Source organism: Orcinus orca, chromosome 9 (genome assembly GCF_937001465.1).
Source record: "Orcinus orca chromosome 9, mOrcOrc1.1, whole genome shotgun sequence".
NCBI classification, from domain to species: Eukaryota; Metazoa; Chordata; class Mammalia; order Artiodactyla; family Delphinidae; genus Orcinus; species Orcinus orca.
Genome location: NC_064567.1, coordinates 5,964,413 through 5,988,384, shown reverse-complemented (window position 1 = coordinate 5,988,384; position 23,972 = coordinate 5,964,413). Strand labels below are relative to the sequence as shown.

General features: G+C 51.5%; 1 protein-coding gene across 1 annotated transcript; it reads right to left on the bottom strand.

Annotated features, from left to right (window-relative positions):
* Window positions 1–1,075: 1,075 nt before the first annotated feature.
* GBX1 (gastrulation brain homeobox 1) lies at window positions 1,076–19,924 on the bottom strand. The gene is made up of 2 exons (XM_004281199.3): window positions 19,329–19,924; window positions 1,076–2,893 (listed from the first exon to the last, which is right to left on the bottom strand). The coding sequence occupies exons 1-2, from the start codon at window positions 19,852–19,854 to the stop codon at window positions 2,334–2,336; spliced, it is 1,086 nt and encodes a 361-aa protein (XP_004281247.1). The 5' UTR covers window positions 19,855–19,924; the 3' UTR covers window positions 1,076–2,333.
* Window positions 19,925–23,972: the final 4,048 nt, after the last annotated feature.

The following is a 23,972-nucleotide window of genomic DNA, read 5'->3' as shown; positions in this document are numbered from 1 at the left end:
GCCAGGCTGACAAGAGCCTTAAACAAGGATGAGGGCAGAATAGAGACAGGGCCATGGGTGTGTGTGAGACTGGGCTCCTGGGCTCAGAAAATACTAGCAATAATCACCTCCAGGTTCCCCAAGGAAAAGAAGCCCCTTGGGTGGCTGAATGCTGCCTGGTATAGTTTAGGAGGCTTCAGAGGTAAATGCAGGACAAACGGGCAGATGGAGGCCTTGGTCTTGCTAGTTCTCCCCGCCCCCCCTTCCCCTCACTGGGGGCAGAGCCAGGGGGCCTCGGCTCCAGCCCAGCTAGACGTGCGGACCCACCCGGATTCCCGGCATCAAGACAGCCGCTCCTGGGATCCTCGACCTCTGCCTGGCTTCTCTCCGAAAAAGAATCTCACCCTGTAGGTTCCCCATGTGGGTGAGTCAAAGGTAGCAGACAGCCTTGATCTAGATCAGGAATGGGGCTGGTCTGGACTACATGTTTTCAGCCTGATTCTCCAGCCTTGCTGGAATTTAGCCAAAAGATAGCGAGGACCCGGCTGTGTGTGTCCCAGCCAGGGCGCCGTGCCACCATTGCTCGTGACCAGTCACACCTCCAGGCTGCGTTCCGTTTGGTTGCCAGAACCAGCTAGGAGGAGAGAGCTGCCAGGGAAGGGCCGTCTCGGTCTCACTGGAAGAGGCAGGCAATAGACGTGAGCAACTAGACAGCGGCTGGCTTGCAAACCAGGAATGGGGAACCGCAGCAAGGTGCCCTCTGACGCAGGTGAGGAAGCTGGCCGGGGGCTGGACTGAGCTGGACTTCCCTCCCCTCTCTGACCTGGCCTCACTCACAGCCAATTTTTTTTTTTCTGTTCTACTCCACCTCTCCTCCCAACTCAATGCAGGTCCTGTTTCTTCCCAGGAAGCCCCGTTAACCACGGTACCGACTTCAGCTGGTTTCTGTGGTAACTCTGTCCCCCCGATGCCTGTGCGGCCTGGCTCCACAGCTGGTCCAGGATGGTAGCCCGTCTGTGAAGGTGGGGGAATGGCAAACAGCTTCAGCTTGCCTCGTTTCCCTCTCGGTCTACTCTGTTTCTTGCAAGTGCCCCTGAAGCCTCATGTCTGTATGTTTACTTCGTCCACCATTAACGCTGTTCCTTAATCTGCTCACAGAATTCCAACCCCCAAGCCTCCTCCACAGCACACACCCTTCCAGAGCCGTCAGACACATTCCTGCCTCGTCCAGGTCGCAGTGGGCCCTCTCAACCAAACTCATTTTATAGCAGAAGAGGACTTGGGATCCCAAGCTTCGTAAACGGTGCAATGGACGGTGGGGCCGGGGGTGGGGGGAGACCACAATTAATGCTGTTAGAGCACTAGAAATGAGTCTTTTTACTCCAGGCCCTGATGTCTGGAATATCAAAGAGCAGCAGAGATGGACTGAGCTGCCATGTCCTCTACACGGGAGAGGATCTATTAATGGGCTCCCAGGTGATGGGGGTGAGCCCCCGGCCGGCCCCAGTCCCTCACACGACTGATAACCTCCACCTACTTAGACACGGCCAGACACGCCCCATCTAAGCTAGGGTCAAGTACTTCATTTCCCCTCAGAACACAAAAGGGAGTGAACCCTCTACCTGAAGTCTGCAAACTCTTGCAAAGAGCAGAAAACAGAGATGCAGAAGCTTGCCTGTTTAATGGGAAAGAGAAAAGCGGTGCCGCGTCAGGAGCGTGAGAGCTGGAGGCGGGGACGGTGGGCAGCACCTGCGGCGGGAGAGGACGTTAGTGGAGGTAGATTACAGGAAAGACAGGTGGGTGCTGAAGGGTTTCTAACGGGCTAGTGACAGTTCCACTTCACTTCTTTGCGCGTCCTGTACTATAGACAGGCGAGGCGGTACCCACCCTGGGACAGTGAGACGGAACCAAACTGGCTGAGGATGGAGGAAACACACAAGCTCCCCAGCCCCTCTCAGGGGTGCAGACAGACAGAGGCAGACAGCTCCATATATACAAACTCCACACAAAATAAATAAGGAGCCGCCATCAGCTTGGCTAGGCCTCACCCCGGCTTCCTCCCACCCCCGTCAGAAGCGATTCCAGGGCGTCAGCCAGGAACCTGGCGAGCCCTAGGGGTCCAACTCAGTCCCAGCAGCTCCTCGACAGGAAGAACCTAAAGCCCCTTTAGCCCTGAAGCCCCAGTCCTGGGGGTCTCTGGAGTGGCTCAGGGCCAAGTGCCAGGAGAGCCCCCCTAGAGCTACGTGAATTGCCGACTGAGCGCCGTCCGAGGGCAGAATCACAGCGGGAGCCCCTCTGGTCCCCAGGACCCTGGCCCAGTCTCCGAGCAGACTCAGGACGTCCCCGGGAGCCCCTCAGGGCCGGGCGCCCTGCTCCATCTGCTGGTGCTGGCTCCGCGCCGCGAACCTGCTGACGTGCACGGGTATGGGCACGACAATCTTGGGGTTTCTTACAGGCTCCCCAGAACGGCTGCCCCCATTGCCAGCTTTGATGCGCTTCCACTTGGCCCGCCGATTCTGAAACCAGATCTTGACCTGCACCTCACTGAGCTTGAGGGCGTGGGCGATCTGGGAGCGCTCGGTCAAGCTCAGGTATTTCTTGCAATGAAACTCCTTCTCCAGCTCCAAAAGCTGCTCGCTGGTAAAGGCTGTGCGGCGCCGCCGGCTTTTGCCCCCAGGAGCCGCGACTCCCGCCGCCGCCGCCGCCGGCGCCCCCTCCTCAGCTCCAGTCCCCAGGCTTCCCGTTAGCTTCGCTTTGGGTCCCAGGAGGGCCCCGGGGCCCCCTGCAGAGCTGTCCAGGAAACCGTCGTCCTCGCTGTCACCGCCCGAGCCCCCTTCGTCCTGCTCGCTGCCTGCTGGGTCTCCCGCCGGCGCCTCCGGCTTCTCCTCATCCGAGCTGTACACCTTCCCCTCGGCTGGGGGGAGTGAGAGCCAGCGGGTGGGGGAGAGGCGGCGAGGAGAAGGCGGACAGGTTGGAGGCGGCACGTGGAACCGTGGCCAGGCGTGGACCGCACGACAGCGGGAGGAGACACACACGTGGAGGGGATGAGACGGGGCGGGAGGGGAGACATCCGGGGTGGGGGGTGGGAAGAGGTTCGGGAAGACAAAGAGATGGGAAGAAAGGTATTAACCAGCACAGACTTCACTCCGCAAAGTGGGGGCGGCAACGGGCATGGATCAGAAAAGCACCGTCCCCAGGACTGTGACACCGCCACCCCCCACCCCGGCGGCCTCGCTTCCCCTACCCGCTCCCTTCCGGCCCTCTCCAGACCCACACCGAGGGCTTGCCACTCACTGACGCCCCCTCCAGACCCCGACGGCGCAGCCGCAGGCCAGAGGGAAGCAGTGCAGAACCTGGCTTGGGGTCCTTTCAGTGGCTAGAGGCAGGAGTGAGCAACGTTGGGGAGTTCACTTTTGCAGGAGAGAGGGGGAGACCACAGCTGCAGCCTTTGCTATTCTCCTAGGACTCCTCGCTGGCCTAGTGGGAAGGGATACGTGCTCACCTCTGTTCCGCGCCTCCCTCCCTTCCCTCTTCCCTAAATCTGGAATCTTTTTTTTTTTTTTTTTTTAACCTTTTGGCCGCGGCGCCGCATGCCGTGTGGGATCTTAGTTCCCCGACCAGGAATCGAACCCGTGCCCCCTGCATTGGAAGTGCAGAGTCTTAACCACCGGACCGCCAGTGAAGTCCTGGAATCTCAGAATCTCATTTCCAGATGGAAACTTCAGGGTCATCTGAGTCCCTCCCCCTGCCGCAATCGGGGTCCAAGAAGTGTTGCCCACGCACCTGCGAGTCAGGAGGTTTCTGTACCCACCTCCCCAATTCTCCTTTACCAGACCATCCAGCCCAGAGCAGGGAGCCTGCCCCGCCGCACGCCACCTTATCAGTTGCCGGATTTTTCGTCCAATTACTGAGCCCTCCAGGACCCTTTCAGTCCTTCTCCTTAACTTTAAAAAGACATCATCTCTTTTCCACCCTCCCTCTTTCCCAGCCAAGGCTGCTGAGAAGCACGAACAGCTGCTTTCTGCCCAAGTTCAGAATCCTGAGGACCCTGAGCTTGGTGTCAGTGAGGGACCTGGAGGGAGTATGGAAGGAGGAGGGAGAAACAGAAGTTCAGCAAAGGGGGGTACAGAGAGGAAAACGGAGAAAGAAATCTTGACTCAGCAGACTACTGAGCATTTGTGATCCCAGGCATATAAACATTTTCATCCATACATAATTCTAAAATTTAATTCAGCCACTGGTTTTAATCTTATCTATTGACACTTTTGTCAGGACTGCAAATAATGCATTACGAAGGTTTTCAGTGTTTGAGTTTTACAAACTCCCATGTTTTCTGCCCAAAGGACCAATAAACAGTGGAGCAACAAAAAGTCAAAAGAAAACCAACCAGTAGAAAAGAGAACAAAACAGGTAATCCGTAAACTGAACAGTCAGCTCCTTACCAGTGGACTTCACTGTGTAAAGGGGGGAGGACTTTGCAGACGTGGCGGTACATCTATCCACACCACCACATGTCACGTGTACACTCCTAAGCACACTCTGAGGTTGAGACTATAACCCAGAGCTAAGTGACTTGGGGCAACAGTGAAATGCTTTATAAGAGAACGGGGCTGTGCACGTGTGTGCGCGGCTGGACGGCATCCCAATGCTCAGAGCTTGGCTGGAGCTCCTCTCTAAACCCTGCCATCTGCCTGCCCCCCTGCAAAAACTGCTCAGGGCCTCCAGGACCAGCCCAGTCACCTTCAGTTCCCTTCCCGGACCCCAGAGCTGTCCTTTCCCCTCACGGATGCAAGCCACACCTGTTCCTTTTCCTCAGGAGCCACGTTTGTGTTATTTTCCTTAGAGGCCAGTGTTCAGGCCCTGCCCAGATCACCCACCTCCATCTCGGTCAGTGTTCTCATCTCACACCCCAGGGGTATCTTTATGCCTGAGCCCCTGCCTCTTCTTGGAGGGCTTCATGCTTTATCTGACCTTTGCAAAACCCACGTGGCGCACCCTGGTTTAGCCTCACCCAGACTTCCCACGCTGTCCCTGCTCGCTGCTGCCACCAGCAGGTGGGCTTCGTTCGCTAGCAGCCCACCCAGGCTCCACTGGCACCCAGCTCTGCGAGCTGTCAAGAGATACATCCACTGCCACTGTCCACAGGTGACGTACCCCTCATGATGCTCGCCTCCCACCACCCCGGGCTTTCTTCCTTATCTAGCCAAAATCTGTTTAATTTCTGCAAGATGCAGATCCTTGGGTTCCCCTTTCATGTCATTAAGGGCTCTTTCCCACACCATTTTCCTCTTCCCCAGGACTCAAGCGTAACGTGTCCCAAACTGAACTCCTGAGACTTCTCCTGAGCCAGTCCTTCCCCATCTGAGCCCCCGTCTCTCCCATCTCGGTTAATGGTAACTCCGTCTTCCGTGTTGTTCAAACCAGACCTTCACTCTCTCGCACCGCCCATGCCCGACCCGACTTCTCACCGCCTCCTCTATGTCCAACTAGCCCGAGTCACCCTCGTCTCTTACCCGGTTCATCAACATTTTCTCCTGCTTCTGCCCCTCCCCCCACCCCTGCCCCAATTATTCTTCTGTTTGAAACACTATATTCTTCACCTAGATTTTTGTACTGACTCATTCCCTATGTCCTTCAGGTCTTTATCAATGAGACCTTCTCTGATCATCCTTTTTAAAATTAAAACTCCCAATACTCCCGACCTCCCTTCTCTGCTTTACTTGTTGCTGTAGTATGTGTCACTAACTTTATTAACTTATTTTATTGGCTGTCTCTTCCTATTAGAACATAAGCTCCATGAAGGTAACCATTTTTTCTTTTATTTATATTTATGGCTGTATCCCCAGCATCTAGAAAGTTACCCGCACAGAGTAGGCACTGCATAAATATTTGTTGACTGGATGAAAGAAACTATTGCCAAGCACTTTCTCCCTCTCCATTCCTGTCCCTCCTTTCTCAAGCCTCTCCTATAATATTCCCTACAGCCCTGCTCCCTCACCCCAGCTCTGGGCATAAGACATTCTCTCCATGAATATTATTCTACCCACTTTTCAGTGTGCCCTCTGATCTCACATTCGCTGTAGAGGAACCCATATGTGGTAGGAATCTATAGGATCTTATGCTAAAGGAAATCAAGAACAACCCCCAACATCATTACTAAATCCTCTAACTTTTAATTTCTGATTTTTAAAACACGGTTTTCAGTAAACAGTAACAGAAAAAATAACAAAAGCTTGTTACAACTCAGCCCAGTGTTGCAATACCTTAAACAGCTGCCTAAAAGGCAGAAACTGGATTTCAGGGCTTGAAGGATGAAATCATTTAGCACAGCTCCAAGCACCCAGGGGGCGTCCAATAAATCTAAACTGATGATGACCGAGATGAGGTTCCCAGGTTCCTCATCTGGCAGGGCCCTCCTGAGATCAAACCATCCATCCCTCTGTCCTCAGACAGATTCCATAAAATCAAGCCCACACGAGTGCGCCACCCCCAGTGCCGCTTTTAAAGCCATATAAGAAGCACAGGTCCACAACCTCTCTCAGTTACCTGATCCCGGTGGGATCCTGAGTGGCAGGGGCAGAGTGCCCCGCTGAGCCTTTAGAATCATGACATTGAGGGCTCTGATAAGCAACTCTTCTAAGAAGGTGGGGGCGGGGAAACAGAAGAAAGCAACCGACGGGGAAAACACAGCTCCGCTCTCAGAGGAGAGGGTCCGGGGCCGTCAGTGAGGCTGAGCGGGAGGGAGAAGGAAAGGCACAGCAGGAGGAGGACTGGGGCACGAGGGGGGCAGACACAGCGGCAGAAGAAGTAGATGATGAGTCAGAGAACCTGAAAGGGCTGAAAAGTTTAGGGAGAAAACAGAAAAACACCGGGGCACGGGGGGAAGAGAGTAAAAAGCTTTCGGAAAAACCCCAACACGCCCTACATTTTTCCACCCTGAACAGTGATGCGTCTGCAGCCCTGCTGTTTGTTCTCTGCTCCACCGACAGATGGAGCACTTTAGAATGCAAGGCCCAAAGTGACGGAAGCTACTGTGAGGGCTCCGACGAGCAGCACGGCAGGTCGACCCTTTACAATACAGCGATCCTGAAACAGCTTTACTGTTTTCTCATCAATGAGCTAAAAAATAAATGCAAACTCTTTTCTTTTATCCAATTCATAATGAATACTAATAGTAAATATACTCAAAACAAAGATGGCGCCTAGAAAAATGGTTTTGGCTAAAACTTGACAGAAGCGCATCTTATTGATAAAATTTCTATTTGTAACCTTTGATTTAGAATAATTGGACCTGGTAGATATAATGTCCATAAAAGTACATTTCTAACTGCAGATGCTATAGTTGATTGACGTGAAGAAAAAAACTTGATCAACAAAACAAGACGTAGAAAATTTTCAATGGGAAATAATGATCCTGATGAGAAAAATTCTAGCAAAAGGAAAAATGTTTAACTGGAAACAATTTTACTGTGCTAGGTAGGTAGGTAGGCCAAACGGACAGGTTCTGTCCTTTGGGTATGAAAATAACATTATTGGTAATATAACAGTACATTGTTTTATATATAAAATAGATAATCAATAAGGACCTACTGTATAGCACAGGGAACTTTACTCAGTACTCTGTAATAACCTGTATGAGAAAAGAATCTGAAAAAGAATAGATATATGTATACGTATAACTGAATCACTTTGCTGTACACCTGAAACTAACACAACATTGTAAATCAACTATACCCCAAGATAAAAGAAAAGAAAAAAAAAAAGAGTACATTGTTTTCAGCTTGTTCCCTGTGGGTAAGTCTACAGTCTGTGAAGACTTTGGCTTCTGTCTAGGGGAAATGACACTGAAGCAGACTGGTTATTAGGAAACGTGCAGAGTTCTCCTGGTAGATGCTATTATCCTAAGAAGCAGAAATCGCAGGGTTTGAACCATGATTACTTATAGAGTCCACTCCAGGGGTGTCATTCCACCCCAGAGAGAAGCACTCAGCCTCCAGGGGCACCCTTGCAAGGGGCTTTCCTTCCGAGAGGAAAAGAAGCCCTAACTTGGTAACGAGTCAGGTCAGACTGGGGAAGAAATCAAGGGCAAAAGAATCCGTGGTAGGTATTCTCCAGTAGAAAGAACAAGTAGCACCAGACTCCTACCATCTACAGAGGGCGTCTGCGGCTGAGGTCACCAAGGATGCTGGGCCTGGGTAGTGGAGCGGAAACCACCCCCAGGACTGGAGAACCACTTTAGACAGAGCCCCTGTGCCATTCGGCCCTCACGCAGCCTGCTGTGGTCCAGCTGACATAAAACACAGTCTTTATTACGCACTGAGGAGAAGCCTCTCCCCCATTACACCCAGTTCTGACTTCTCTTCCCTCCATTTAAAGAGCCACTACCCTCACACACCCCAAACCACTCTCCGGACAACTACCCAACTTCCTGAATACAGAACCAATTTGGGTGGGGTAAAAAAGTGGGAAAAAACCCAGGTCACCCCTCAAAAAAGAGGCATGTCTGCCACCACCCTCATTGCATCAACACGCCCAGTGCGTAATTATTTCTTTGTTTCCTTTGGAGACGGTCCTTTCTCCCGTCCTTGATGGCAACTAGCCCACTTTCAATGTGCTTTTCATTCATCCTCATTAATTTCATGCCCACATTATGCTACTACTTCTTCCTATAATTTTAGGTACAAGAAGGAAAATTCACTTTCTCTCTCTCCCATTTCCCCATGACTCTTCAGCATTCTTTACTCCAAATGGACAGGAGAACTTCCTCTACATCACTCCCACCTTCATGACAAGTTCATGGCGACTTCCCCACCGCCCCAAGCTCAGAGCTCCTTTCATGGCATATTAACATCATCATTGCCAAGAGCACCCTTGTATGACCTTTAACTTTCCCAAGCACTCTCACAATTATTCCTTCATCTTTGAGCAACTCACTGAAGTACAGCTGACCTATTAGTAGTAGTAATGGGAGGTTAGTAACCTTATTTTCAGGTGAAAAAACTGAGTTTCAAAAAGATGAAATGGGGCTTCCCTGGTGGCACAGTGGTTAAGAATCCGCCTGCCAATGCAGGAGAGATGGGTTCGAGCCCTGATCCGGGAAGATCCCACATGCCGTGGAGCAACTAAGCCCATGTGCCACAACTACTGAGCCTGCGTTCTAGAGCCCGCGTGCCACAACTACTGAGCCCACATGCCACAGCTACTGAAGCCCGCGTGCCTAGAGCCCGTGCTCTGCAACAAGAGATGCCACCATAATGAGAAGCCCGTGCACTGCAATGAAGAGTGGCCCCCACCCGCCGCAACTAGAGAAAGCCCGTGCATAGCAATGAAGACCCAATGCAGTTAAAAATAAATAAATAAATAAAATAAATAATAATAAAAAAAGAATCTGCCTGCCAATGCAGGGGACACGGGTTCGAGCCGCAGTCTGGGAAGATCCCACATGCTCTGGAGCAACTAAGCCTGTGCACCACAACTACTGAACCTGCGCTCTAGAGCCTGCGAGCCACAACTACTGAAGCCTGCGCACCTAGAGTCCATGCTCCACAACAAGAGAAGCCACTGCAATGAGCCGCCCATGGACCGCAACGAAGAGTAGCCCCCACTCGCCGCAACTAGAGAAAGCCCGCGTGCAGCAACGAAGGCCTGATGCAGCCAAAAATTTTTTAAAATTAAAAGAACAAAGATGAAATGATTTCTCCCAGGCACACAGCTAGGCACAGAGCCAGGTCTGGAATCCTGGTCTCCTAAACCTCCAATCAGTGCTCTTCCCATCCTTTCCAGTACAATATCTTCTCTTCCCTCCACCTGCAGTAGAAGCCCTCCCCAGATGCCTCATCAGACAAGTGGGCTTCCTCTCAAACCCGGTTTTAGTTTAGACCGCATCCCTTTCACTTATCACCCAGAGCTCCAGCCTAATCATCAACATCTTCCCTTACCTTTCGCGGAGAAGATTCTTAAAATCACCACAGAAGAGGCCTCACTCACCAAACTCCACCTTTGTCCTTTCACAGGCTATTTTTCCCATCATTCCCAAGACAAAATTCCCTTCAAATCTTTCTGCTGTTTCTTCTGTCATTATTTGTTTGTATGATGTAATCTTACCAGTCACCTTTTTTTTTTTTTTTTTGCGGTACGCGGGCCTCTCACTGCTGCGGCCTCTCCCGTTGGGGAGCACAGGCTCCGTACGCGCAGGCTCAGCGGCCATGGCTCACGGGCGCAGCCGCTCCGCGGCATGTGGGATCTTCCCGGACCAGGGCACGAACCCGTGTCCCCTGCATCGGCAGGCGGACTCTCAACCACTGCGCCACCAGGGAAGCCCATCACCATTTCTTTTATTTAGAAATGTATTTTCTCATTTAAAGAATAATACTGCCCATTTATGGAAACAGTTTTAATACCAATCTTCTCTAGCTTCTGCTGTACAAGCGCCTCTCACCCCTCAAGGACAGCTCTGCCTTGTCCAGGAGTCAGCCTCACTGAGGAACAGACATCTTCCTCCCACCGGCATCTCTGCCTGCCCTCCGCATTACAGAACCCTCTCAGAGCCTCACTCCCAGTATCCAGCACTCCTGGCACTGCTTATCGAGCCAGGGAGAAGGCTTTCCTCCCTAATACTGAAAGGGAGTTAAAGGCACATTCTTTTCTTTGTTTCTGGTTGATAGACATCTGTTCAGGGTTTGTTTTTGCCTGCCCAGCACCACTTACCCGCCTGTTCACTGATGGCATCCCCTTCCTTTGGCCACTGCTCCCCATCAACTGCCCAGTAGAGGGGGGCTGTCAATTGCATTTCTCCACCTTCACGACCACAAGGACGGTGACCTGGAGCTGACCAATCCGCACATCCGGTCTCTCTGGGGACTGGACTCGAGCTAGTGAGTCAGCTGTCCTAGGATTCTACACGTGCTAGAATTCACTGGGGTCCTGATCTGGGATTATAAGAATTTAGCGCTGCTTATGCTTGTGTCCTCCCCTTCCTCTCATCAGGAGAAAATGAGGCAAAGACAAGAGACAGGAGCCAGACTGAGAGCAAGAAAAAAAGACCTAACAACACTGTTTGCATTTTTGGATCCACGTGAATCAATAAATGCCCATTTTAGCTTAATTTAGAGCTGAGCTACTGTCACAAGCAACCCGAAGAGTTCTGACTGCGGACGCTGCTCTAACTAGAAGGGACAGTACTCGCGTGACTCCAGGGAGGGTAAGCCTCCCCACCTCGCTCCCATACCAATCCCATCGGAAATAATTTTTCCAAAAAGAAACCCAGGTCATCCCTCAAATTAGTCATGATAATGCCGCCGAAAACTTCACGAGTCTGAAATGTATCTGGACTTGAAAAGATCTCCATAATCCATCCAGTGTGAATTACTTTAATCCAATAGCTGTGCTCCTAACGCTGAGCTGAGATCAGATACATGAGGGAACAGGAATTCTGAGGAAGAAAAAAGGAGGGGTGTTTTCTTGCTTCTTTGGGGTTTTATGTTTGTTTTAACAGAGAGAAGGGAAGTACAGGCCCCAGTGGGACACACAAGGGCTTTGGGCAGCCATGTCCACAGAGTGTCTACACAGAGTGTCTACACAGAGTGTCTCACCAAAATGTGAGACAGGAAAACTGAAAAGAGGGAGAAAGAGCTAAAGACAAAACTCCAACTCTACCCGTATTAGGTTCACGCAATGTTCTCTCCCGGCAAGTCCCATACAACCAGTCCTCGGAACACAGCGCTATTTCTAATCTGTCCTTTTCAGTACAGAGAGTGCCACCCATCACAACTCCTAGTAAAGAGGTCTTCCCCAACTTAACTCCCAGGAAAGCTTAATTCCCATCCATTTCCAGTACACGGACAACACAGGATTTCTTGCACACCTATTATTTAGGATGCTGGACAAATACCTTCTCATTTAATCCTTAACTCTGTGAGGTAAGAACTGTTGCCCTTATTTTACTGGTGAGAGAACGGAGACTGCAGAGGTTAGTATTTTGCTGTAGATCACGAAAAGGGTGGTGCCTAGATCTGCATCCAAAGCCTGCGTTCGTTCCTCTGGGCGACACCACATCTCTTTGTCATCACTGAATGAAAAAGAGACCGGAACCCACCGTCACCCTATCATAGCTTCTGTACCAGATGGAGAAATAATACAGAAGACCAGGAACTGATTTCACAGCACAAGTCTTCTTTTTGGGCACTGCTTCCTTCCTCACCACGTCAACTCCGTCACAATCGATCCCCAGTCTCTTTGGCCTAGATAAGATCTACCCCCGCCTTTATCAAATGTTTCTCTCATTCAGTATGATGGCTGTAAACGGCCAGAGCTCAGGTAACACCATCCGGATCCCAGATGATGAGGCCTTTTCCATCCTAAAGCCCAGCCCTGAATTCATCTCAAGATGTAGGCATCCCAGGCGCCTCCTCGTCAGTGACCCTGATAACTCAGCGCTGAGAAGTACAGAATCTCTTCTCCCAATCCCTTTGCTCAGGATGGCTTTTTTTTTTTTAAGGGAACAATTCATTAATAAAAGTATCCTTACAGATAAAAACAGAATTGTAGAGCTGGAGCGACCTTAGAGATCACCTAATTCAAACCCCTAAGTTTACTGATGAGGAAGCTGGGACACACAGAGGTGTGATTTGGCCAAGACCAATCAGTTCCATACGCCCAGTATCTGCGCATAATTTATAGGATAGTTTTCACCTATTCCAGCACAAGGTGCTTCTTCCCTTCCCTCTTGGGATAGTGTCATCCTCCTCCCTCCTAGTACACGGCTGCATCACTTCTCTTCCCATTGCTTCCAATACAGAGTTCCAGCTTACCCAATACTTCTACTTTAATACCACTTCCTCCATAATTCACAGTCAAGAAATCCATCTCCCATTACCCCCAGTGCTTTCTCCTCATAACCCTAGTCTCTGTTAGTCCCGGCAGCTCCCCCCCCACCCCGCACTCCATGCCCCGCCCCCAGCCCTCCCCCCTACCCCCCGCCCCCCCCCCCCACATTTGCTTCTAATACAGACTTCTCATTTCATCACTGGAAGAGTATTCCTTTCCCTTCCATGATGGGAAGGGGATGAAGGCGCTGCCTCATGACTACCTGCCATACAGTGCTGTCTCTTCCTACTAACACTTAATTCAACTCGTGAAGGTCACTCTCCTATCACTCCAAATGCAAGCATCTCTTTTCCCTAGCACTCTCCCAATCAGCACATCAAAACTTCTTCCACATTACTCTAAGCTGTAACTTTCTCCCAGCATGATCGTATCGCCAGTGAAAAACCCCAACCTCTTCTCTACCACTCCCGATCCAGGCCTCCTTTATCACCGTCACAGCCGTGGGCACCACCACGGGCATACAGCGCTCTGTCCTTCTCACTGTTTCAGATGAGGGGTTTCCTCTGTCCGGCCCCGGCCTGGGGCATTTCCCATCCCCTCTAGGTAAAAGTTCTCCCCCAGCCAACTCTTTCCTTCTCATCGTTCCCATTTAAGCTTCTCTCTTTTTGTACATCTACCCCACTGCTTCTCTCATTGCTGTTTCCTAATCCCCAATCCGTTTCACTGCAAAGATCCTCTTTCCCCGTTATTTCCAAGGCAAAATCCTTGCCTGTAGCTTCCCACTGTATTGCATTGAGAGTAACATTACTGTCAATGCAAAGCACTTTGCTTAGATTATGTTCCTCGTTCTTTCCAATTAAAACATTTCCCCCTCATTATTCCAATTACTGCCTCTCTCCCGTTATCCCCAGTACCGACTATTCATGCCCATCACTCTGAGTCTAAGGATTATGCTCCTACCATCTAGAATCTGTACCTCCATAGCTGCATTTGTCACAGCAGAGACCCCTCTGTCTTCCAACCCTCCCAAGTGCTACCTTCACTGTGGCACAAGGCATCTCAGGATCGCATTCCAAACCTCCAGGAACCTTTTCCGCTGTCATTTCTGAGATCTCTCTCTCTCAACCAGGGTCTCTTTGGCAGCCTGACAAGGCCTGTGAACCCCTTCTTGGAATAATGCTTTTAGGTGCATAACATAAAACACACAGGATTACATTAGAAGCCAATTACATAAAATCTAGTTATCAAATATTTTAAATGCATTTGAGAATAATTTGTGTTTCTTTCCTAAATCATTAAACAACAAGATGTCACCAAAGATTGTAAATTTCTATGAAAATATCTGTGATTTCTATTGGTGACAAAAATCTCAGGTACTGGGGAAACTACCATGGTTTCTGGCCTACCTTCATAATTACAGGAGGTGCCAAATTTTAGTGAGAAGTTAGTAGAAATAAAGATGTAATTTTTTTCCCACCCATAATTAACAGATCTCCTCACAGGAGGTCCATGGAGTCTGTGTTAACAGCCCGACTAAACACTGAGTCTAGAGAAATAAGCTTTAATTCTATGAAAGTGAAAGGAACATTAAAAATCATCTGAACTGGGCTTCCCTGGTGGCACAGTGGTTGAGAGTCCGCCTGCCGATGCAGGGGACAAGGGTTCGTGCCCCAGTCCAGGAAGATCCCACATGCCGTGGATTGGCTGGGCCCGTGAGCCATGGCCGCTGAGCCTGCGCGTCCGGAGCCTGTGCTCCGCAACGGGAGAGGCCACAACAGTGAGAGGCCCGCGTACCGCAAAAAAAAAAAAAAAAAAAAAAAAAAAGAAATCATCTGAACTAAAGCTTTTATGTTACAGGTGAGGAAACTGAAGCCTAGAGAAGTTATAAGACTTTGAATCTCCTGTAGTGTTTTAAACAATACTAAGGCCATAACAGACACACAATAAACGTTCCCTGAATTGAACTAAGTGGCTTGCCAAAGTTGTACAGCTAATGATTGACAAAGTTGAGACCTGGACCCATGTGTCACGACTTCTAAGTAGACGTTCCTTCCATCACATTAAGTTAATGCAATATTTGCCTTTCTATACGTGTCAATGGAGCAATCGCTCTCCCTGTTTACTCCTCCTCAAAATCTCTAGGAAAACATGCTCTCCATCACTCCCAAGAAAAAGCTCCTCCTGCTTCAAACAACAGAAGTCTCTGATCCCATGTCACATTACCCCTTCCTGTTTTTCTCTCATCAGTAAATATATCTTGACAGTCATAATGGACACCTATTCAGAAATTGATGGTCATCTACAATGTTCGCTAGCTATAACCAGGTGCTTGACTTACAGCAATCAGCATTCAGATATCATGCTCCCAGGAAGTTTCCCTAGTCTCCTCGCATGATTTCCATTATCATTGCCAATCTCTCTTCAGAAATTAGCACATCTTTTTCGGTTTAGTTTTAAAAAATAATGTTCACTACACTGCCATCTCCCAGCTTTGTCCTGTCATGTTCTCTTTTCTATGCCATCTCAACCACAAATGTTCTTTTCTCCACCATGCTCAGTACTGGCATTATCTTTCATATCAATCTCTCACTGGATTTGTACCGTCAGTCCAACAATTACATATGGAGTGTCCACCATCCCTCAGCTCTTAACTATTTGTTTTCAGGCAATCCAACCCTCTTCTCCCTGAATGAATCACTGCTCTAGACACCTGCAGTTTAAAGTTTTCTCCTGCATTTCTCCAAATGGCCAGCTCTTTTCATCATTCCCCAGCACACAGCATCCTCTTCACCTGTCCTCTCTGTGATGTGTATTCACACCACCTCCTTAAGTTAGCTTTGATAACTGTCAGAGCTCACACACACCTTCACACACAAGATCATCTCTCCCTGTCCCATTCAAGGCAGAATTCTCTTTTCTCCTGTCATTTGGGGCTTACTGCTCTCTTCTCTCCGTATTCCTAATACACCAAGGACTTCACTATCCACCCATTTCAAAGCTCCTTTTCCCTCATCGCTTTCACGTGACTGTTCTTACAACTCTCTCGATCTGATACGTCGAATATGGTCCACATGCGGCTATGGACCACCTGAAACAGGGCTAGTTTGAATTGAGATGTGCTGAATGTGTAAAATACACACTGGGTTTCAGACTTACTATGAAAAGAGGATATAAAACAGCTCATGAAAGTTTTTATATTGATTAATGCTGAAATAATATTTTGGACACGCTGGGTTAAATAACATATACTATGAAGTTAGTCTCACCTGTTTCATTTTACTATTTGAATGTGGCTAGTAAAATTACTTTAATTACATAAATGACTTGCTAGACAGCACTACTCTGGGCGCTTCTGTTGATTCAGACTTTTAAATCTTCCCTACTAATTCAAAATTCTCTGTTACCACTCCTCCTAGGACACCTCTCCCAGCTACCCCCACTGCTCCCACACGCCAAACCTAGAATTATTTTCCATGTACCATTCTCAATACCTTTTCTACCCCATTATTTCTGTACACAGTATTTCTTTTTGCCTGCTAATAGAGCTTCTAGCCCTGCCATCTAATCATAATAAAGTTCTGTTTCCTTCTTCATCAGTTCTAGTACGGCGCTATCTGTCTCAACTCTCAGAAAAATTTTTAGAAATAGTCCTTCTAATTCCCAACAAAAAGAACTTTGCTCACCGTTCTCCAAATTGGCCTATCTTCACTATAATTTCATTAAAAGGGCTAGTAATTGTAAAACGCTAGACAAATGTAAATTAATAATTTCAGACTCATGTCACCCATTCAAACTAGGACAGCAGTCCTTCCCCTGTCATTTTAAAAATGTCGTTCCTTCTCCAAACTCTACTATGTTGAGGTCTCAGCCCCCTTATTCAATCTGAGAACTCGCTCACTTCATGCTAAACACTCTAATACAATTCCCCAGATGGAGTGTTTGTTTTCCCACCACTTTCAGCGTGCATGTGTCACCGCTCCCCAAGCTGGTGTGGTGTCTAACGCTTCTGGAATCGCCGTGTCTTTTCTTGACTACGTTAGGGAAAAACCAAGACTGGGGAGGTGGGCGGGAGCGGCGAGGGAGGGTCGAGAGCCTGCGCTGAGAGGGGTAAGAAGCTGCGGCCACAGAGAAGCGCCCCGCTCATCATCCCCTCCGAGTGCTCCTTCTGACACCTCTCCTCACTGCCCAGCCCCGCAAGCCCCACTGTAAACCCTTTATGCGTATCTCTTCCCAGTGAATGACTGCCTTCACGCCAGCACCTCTCAGAACTCTTCCTCTGTAAGGCCTCCTTCCCATCGTTCTTAGCAAAGAAATTCCTTGCCTTTACTCCAAGGACAAAGTACAATCTCTTTACTGCTTCCAATATTCCCTCCAGTGATGAAGATCTTTCCTTCAGCATTCTCTATATATAACTTCCAGTTTCTTCTCACTCCCAGTATTGAAACACCTTTCTAAAAAAATTACTCCTAGTGTTGACACTTTCCCTTCTTTCCTACTAGTATATGTATTTAGTTCCTTCCTAATCCTCTCAAGACAGAACTCTTTCACATACACACACACTTCTGTTCCAGAAATACTGTTCCCTTTTCGTGTCGCCAACGCTAGAAATCCCTTGCACATGCCTCTTCCAAGAGGTGGCCCTCTCCTTTCTCATATGCTCTTTGGATAATCTGGGTATACAGCTCATTTGTTCATCCTTTCCTCTATTCTATTCCTCAATATTTCTCTTCTGTTCTTTTCCTCTGTTTATTCCTCTCTCTCTCTCTCTCTCTCAATGTTTGGTTTTACTGCCAATATTCTATCTGCTTCAGAAAAGAGCCCCCATTATACGAATGGGTCAAAATAAGAACTGAGGGGAACCTGAAAGAGTAGGACACGTTGCTTGTTCTCCCATGGTCTGGGGATAATCCCCCCAGCTCCCCTCCACTGGGGTGTCTTCCTCTCTCCTCCTGCTCAGCTCATCTCTTCCTCGGGTGTCTGCTTCTCCCACTGCCTCCAAAGCCATCCCTCTGACGCCTGCCTTGCTTTCCTTTCTGCCTTAGGACCACCCTATTCAAAACATCCCGCTGATCCTTTCCTCTTCCCATCCTCCTGCCAGCTGCCCCTCCTTCCCTCCACTCTGGCCCCTTTCATCTTGTGGGCATCTCCTCCCACCTTCCAGTTGCTGCTCTGTCATTTCCTTTAGGTCCTCCTCAGGAGATGCTGCCTAGACGTCAGTCACTGGCTCCTCCTGGTCCAACCAGGTACAAAAAAACCCAACAGCTGAATCCCCAAAGCCAAAGTGCCCAGGGCTAGAGGGGCAAAGAAGAGGAAGGCGGACTCTACAGCAGCCCTTGGGGTCTGGAAGAGGGCCCAGGAACCTATCCTCAGGAATTGCTCTCTGCTGGCAAAGGACAAAAGGGCTCTTGGCTTTCCTCCCTGTCTCCACTAGAGTCAGCCCCCAGGCCTCCTGGGTCACTTCCACCTGCTAACCTGGTTAAGCAGAGGCAGGTTCATCCTGCCGCTAACGAGCTTTAAGCTCGTCAGGATCGCCACACTTGCAGGCAGCCCGTTTCTTCTTAAATAGGGCCCACCCACCAAACTGCGTAAGCTTTGGCTCTCAGCACACCTGAATCTGCTCCTGGATGGCGGGAAGCTTTTCCAGCTTCTGGACCTTAAGGATCAATAGGGAAGCCTGTTTAGATTGATACGCAACAGGGTTCAGTTCGGAAACACCTTGCCTCTATTGAGAGGGAGTCCTCCTGTGGAGCGTCCAGGATTCCTGAATCTCTCTTAGCTGAATCTCACTGGTTCCAGAATCTTAGCTGGATTCTGGACTCCAGGCCTTTGGGCCACACCCAACTCAGCCCAGCCTGTAGCCTCTCTCTTGGCCTCCCAGTCAACCTTGGTCCAGCAGTGCCAGGCCCCCTGCTAGCTAATGTTCCCTTAGGACCCCTACTTGGTTCCTCAAGGCTTAGCTCTAAATCTGCCAATAAAAAGTGACCTCTACAACTGTGAGAGAAAGAGAGCCACCCTCACCGTCAGCACCACTCTAAGACCCTCCCTCTGCCCCTGCGCTCACAGAGCCCGTTTGCGGTCAGTACAATCGTCTCTTCAGAAGCCCTTAATGAACTGACAGCTGCCCCACTGTACCCTCACCCAGGGGTCTTGCTGGTGTCCCCAGGAATCCCACACTGGCAGCTTCTCTATTCCCAGCAGAGGAGAAAAATGAAGGGATTCTGAAAAGGAGACGCAGGAGCTGAGGCTGGAGGACTAGACTGCTGGGAGGAAAGGCACTGCTCTGGCGGGAGCGATGGCAAGTCTCCGGTGAGGCTGCAGGCACTCTGGAGACGCGGCGGGGCGGCGGCGCTGGGGTCTAGAGGAGCCGCGTCGGCAGCGGAATTGGAGGTGGCTCCGCAGAACCCGCCATCCGGGGGTCTGGGATTCCAGGGCTCCAGGCAGGTGCCGAGACTCCGAGCAGGCGGCTGCCTGGGGCTTCCAGGTGAAGAGCCTCCCGCCCGGCGCCCTGGTCGCCCGGCACTTACCCGGCAGACTTGGGAAAGTCTCTGAGAAGTGCAGAGGCGGGGGCGGTGCGGGATCTGCCACTTTCTCCCGGGCGGGCAGCAGCTCTTCGGCTTCCAGCGCGCCCTCCGGGCGTCGGCCGCCCGGCTCGGGGTTGTTTCTCGTGGCAGTGGCGGCGGCGGCGGCAGCAGCGAGCTCCGGGGGCCCGTAGAAGGCGTCGGGCGGCTCCGCGAAGCTGGGCAGCGCGGTGGTCAGCGCCACCATCGAGGGCACGGCCTGGCCCAGCCCCGCGCAGAAGGTGTTGGTCAGGCGGCCGGCAAAGGAGGCTAGCGGGGCGAGGGGCGGGAGGCCGGCGGGCAGCGGCGCGGGGGCCAGCGCCTGCGGCAGCACGAGGGGCCGGTAGGGCATGAACATGGGGTAGCCAGTGTAGAGCAAGTGGCCGGAGCGCGGCGGCTGCGGCCCGATCAGGGAGTCGATGGAGAAGGCAGCGCCCGGGCCCCCGCCGCCGCCGCTGCCCCCGGGGGCGCCCCCGCCTCCGGCTCTCTGCATCGTGCCCGGAGCTGCGGCCGCCCCAGGGCGCTCCCCTCCGAGCGCCGCCGTGCGCCCCGCGGCTCGGGCGCCCCACGAGGACACGCAGGGCTCGCTCCCTGGCTCCCGGGCCGAGGTGCCGGCGGGGCGCGGGCTCGGCGCAGTGTGGCTCCGGCGCCGCGCTCCCTCTCTCTCTCATAAGGAGGGAGGGGGCGGGCGAGCGGGAGGGCTGGGGGTGTCGCCCTCCGGACTCATCCATCTTCCTCAAATTACGCTTCACTTCCTCCCTCCGCCCGCAGCCGCCGCGCCCGGCTCCCGCTCCCTCCGCAGAAGCCGTTCCCAGCGGCCCGGCCGGCCGGCCCGGGACCCCGCCCGCCCCCCGCAGCCCAACCAACTATTATTAATGGAGATTGATGAGGCCGGACACGCCGCTTTGTGAAAGTTTGCGGCCGGCGAGAAGGCAGCGGCAGCTGCTGGGCCGGTGCCCCTCCCTCCAGCCGGCCCGCCCCCCACTCTGCCCACCCAGCTCTGGGCGTGGACTGGGAGCTGGGCCCGGCGTGGACCGAGCGCGGGGCGGCCAGCGAGGAGAGCGCAGCGAGGGCGCGGCGGCGGGCGGGCGGGCGGGCGGGCGGCCGGCGCGGCCGGACCACAGAGACCCCCGCCCCGGGCCGCCGCCCTCCGTCGGACTCCGGGCCAGTCCCCCAGCGTGCCCCCCGCCCCCGACGCCCCCTCCCCGGCCCCTGGGGCGGACGACAGGGCGGGCCCGAGAGCAAGGCGCGGCGGGCGGACGGGACCTCGGCGCCCCCCGGGGCGGCGAGGCGGGGACGGCAGGGGGCGCGCTCCTCCGCGGCCGCCGCGGCTCTGGGCCCCTCGGCTCGGACCCTTTTCCTCCTCGGTAGCCCGCATTCACACTCTCCCCCTGGTGCCTCTTGGCATTGGCCTTTCCTCACTCCCCCTCCGTCGCGCACTCCCTGAGTCCCTCACTCTGGCCTCTGCGGGTAATTTCCTCGAGTGCCCTCACTATAAGTCAAGTACTTACCATTCCTCTCACCCTTCTCCCTCCATCTTCCTCCCACCCTCCCCTTTCCTGCCCTCGTTTCTATCCCTGTTCCTATCTGATGATTCCCTATTTCCCACTCCCTCATTTCTCGCCTAAATCTGTATCTCTGTCTGTCTGTCTGTCTGTCAATCTCGGTCGCCCTCCCTCGCTCTCTCTCCCTCTCTTCCGCTATTAATTTCCCTGATTGGCTCCCCGACTCCAGCGCCGCTGATGAGCCCTATTCATTCCCGGGCCTGACACTCTCGACCTGCCCTGGCTGATTGCTGGGGGCTGGCCCCAGGAGCGCTGATGAGCCCCAAGGGTCAGCAGCGCTAATTAGCCGCTAATTGCAGATGACTCTGCTCACCTCCCCCATTCTCCGACACAGAAATGGCGGCGCCTTTTACCCTCCCCGTCCTCCTGATTCCCAGAAGTAGACTTGTCAATCTGGAGGCAAAAGTCATGGGCACTTTTGCTTGATAGCAGCCTCAGGTCAGTGGGCAAGAAAGACTTAAGACAGGCAAGTCAACAGAAGAAGGGTGACCGGAGCTTCAGGACACAGAGCAAGCTGGCCAGCTAAATGAGGGTCATCTGGTCACTGGGAAACTGTTATGCAGGCGGGGCCAGGGAGAGCCAAGCAAGCTGAAATGAATAGCCAGGCAAGTTTAGGAAGAGGCAATCTAAACAGAAGAAGTTATTTGGTTTAGGTGAGGAGGAAAACCTACACCAGAGTCTCAGCGTTCCAAGAGAGAGCGGGGCAGGTAGGAACTCTGCATCTCGGTGACCTCTGTTCACATCAGGAGTGTTGTGTTGGCCTGTGAACACCACTCATGTCAGGCTGATGTATTAAAGTCAGCACCCTGAAAAACACTGTCACCAGAGTGGGACAGAAGAGGGTGGGACCCTAGAAGGAAACCTTCTTTGGTTATGCTTGACTGACAGTGCATCAGAGAGGTAAAGGGAGAAGAGGGTGGTTTCCATGCAGTCCTGATCTATCTTGGGCTCTACACTGAACTCAGTGAAACTTCTGAGAGACAAGTCTGGTGGGAAGATGGCTCCAGGGAGAAAGAAGAGGTGCCTTAACTCAGGTCTGGGAACAGTATCCTAAAGGACCACGGTAACCCTTGTCCATCCTCCTAAAGATATTCTTCAGAACCCTTTGTAAAACTAACCAAGCACTGCACGGTACCAGTATGGAAGACCAGACTTCAGAAGTGTATTGTAGGGCTTCCCTGGTGGCGCAGTGGTTGAGAGTCCGCCTGCCGATGCAAGGGACACGGGTTCGTGCCCCGGTCCGGGAGGATCCCACGTACTGTGGAGCGGCTGGGCCCGTGAGCCATGGCCACTGAGCCTGCGCGTCCGGAGCCTGTGCTCTGCAACGGGAGAGGCCACAACAGTGAGAGGCCCGCGTCCGGCAAAAAAAAAAAAAAAAAAAGTGTATTGTAGGGACTCTCCTGGTGGCACAGTGGTTAAGAATCCGCCTGCCAATGCAGGGGACATGGGTTCGAGCCCTGCGGTTTGAGCCCTGGTCCGAGAAGATCTCACATGCCGCGCAGCAACTAAGTCCGCACGCCACAACTACTGAAGCCCACATGCCACAACTACTGAAGCCCGCGTGCCTAGACCCCGTGCTCCGCAACGAGAGAAGCCACCGCAGTGAGAAGCTCACGCACCGCAACCAAGAGTAGCCCCCGCTCGCCGCAACTAGAGGAAGCCCACGCACAGCAACGAAGACCCAACACAGCCAAAATAGTAATAAACAAATAATTTTTTTTAAAGTGTACTTTACTTAAAAAGTGAGAGGTCAGTGCTTGGTGTGATGGCTTTACAGTGTTGGGTACATAATAGAGGCTTACTGGCTGGAAAAGTTACCAAGGGAACTTTGGGCCACAGTCACTGAAATGAAAGCTGTATGAGCAGTAACACCACCAATCAAATAAAGCTGAAGGAGGAGCCATTTTTAAATAATAAATTCACCTGGTACAAAATTCCAAAAGCTCAAAAGGACATTGAAACACCTCCCTCCCACTAGCCCCCCCAGTAAAAGGCCACTTTAATAGGCCTGTCACTCTTTGGTGGGATAGAATGGATCATGCATTGTCAAGGACTCAAGGTTAAAGACCCTCTGATCTTGAAGATGTGTGTCACCCAGTTCAAGCCAAGAGCTTACTGCCCAGAACTATACTCAGTAAAGTGGAATTCTCTGCGCAAGCTGGCACAGAGAGTACAGGCTTAAAGCTTGTTGCCAACAAATCTCAGTGGGCCACCAACTCTGAAATGAGGCACGTGAGACCTCGGGGACTTGGTATTGCCCTGGTGGTGTGTTTTATAATCCTGTATAAAATAAATACTGTATAAAATAATACTGTATTTTATAATCCATTTTCATCCTCGATCTGCCCCCTTGCCGTGCTGGGGTCATGAAGTGTAAGTTCTGCACAGTCCTTGACATTCAGTAGCTAAACTAGAATAAAACCCTCACATACAGAGTGGCAACTGAAGCAGCCCATTTCCTGTCCCTGCCCTTTCATGGACCGTGGAACTGAGGCTGCATGATAAAAGGAAAAAAGCCTTAGCTGGAGTAAAAAGACCTGAAGTTAAGTTCCTATTCTAACCCCTCTCTGGGCCACGTGACCTTGGTCCCTTTTTGACTTAACTTCTCCATCCATGAGAGAGACAGCGATTAATATCTACTCTGCCTTGTCAGACAGCCAGTGCAAGGATCAAGTGAATATGAGGAAATAACCTTCCAGATGAGTCCTTCCTGCACTAAACTGACAAAGAACAGCAGGGCGGTCAATTATGGAAGTTCCCCAAGTCAGTGGCTCTCCAGTGCTTCTTACTCTCCCATCAGTACCAAGGACAGAAGCTGTCACCATAAACCTGAACAGAGCTGGCTCCTTTCTTTACTGAGAAGAAAACTCTGCGGTTCTCCTACTCAAACCCTGAACAGGCCCATGTAGGTAAGCACCTCCCCTCACTGTCTAAAATGGAAGGCTACAAGTGCTTCTTTAACTGCCCACGTGCTGGCTTGTCCCATCTCACTACTCCACCAGTTGGGGAAATGCTCCTACAGAGGAATTTTATTTTGAATCTACCC

Coding starts and splice junctions, on each gene's coding strand:
- GBX1 (XM_004281199.3), bottom strand. CDS start 19,854: ATGCAGAGAGCCGGAGGCGGGGGCGCCCCCGGGGGCAGCGGCGGCGGC. Junction 2,894..19,328: donor GACTTTCCCAAGTCTGCCGG/GTAAGTGCCGGG, acceptor CACTCCCCCCAG/CCGAGGGGAAGGTGTACAGC.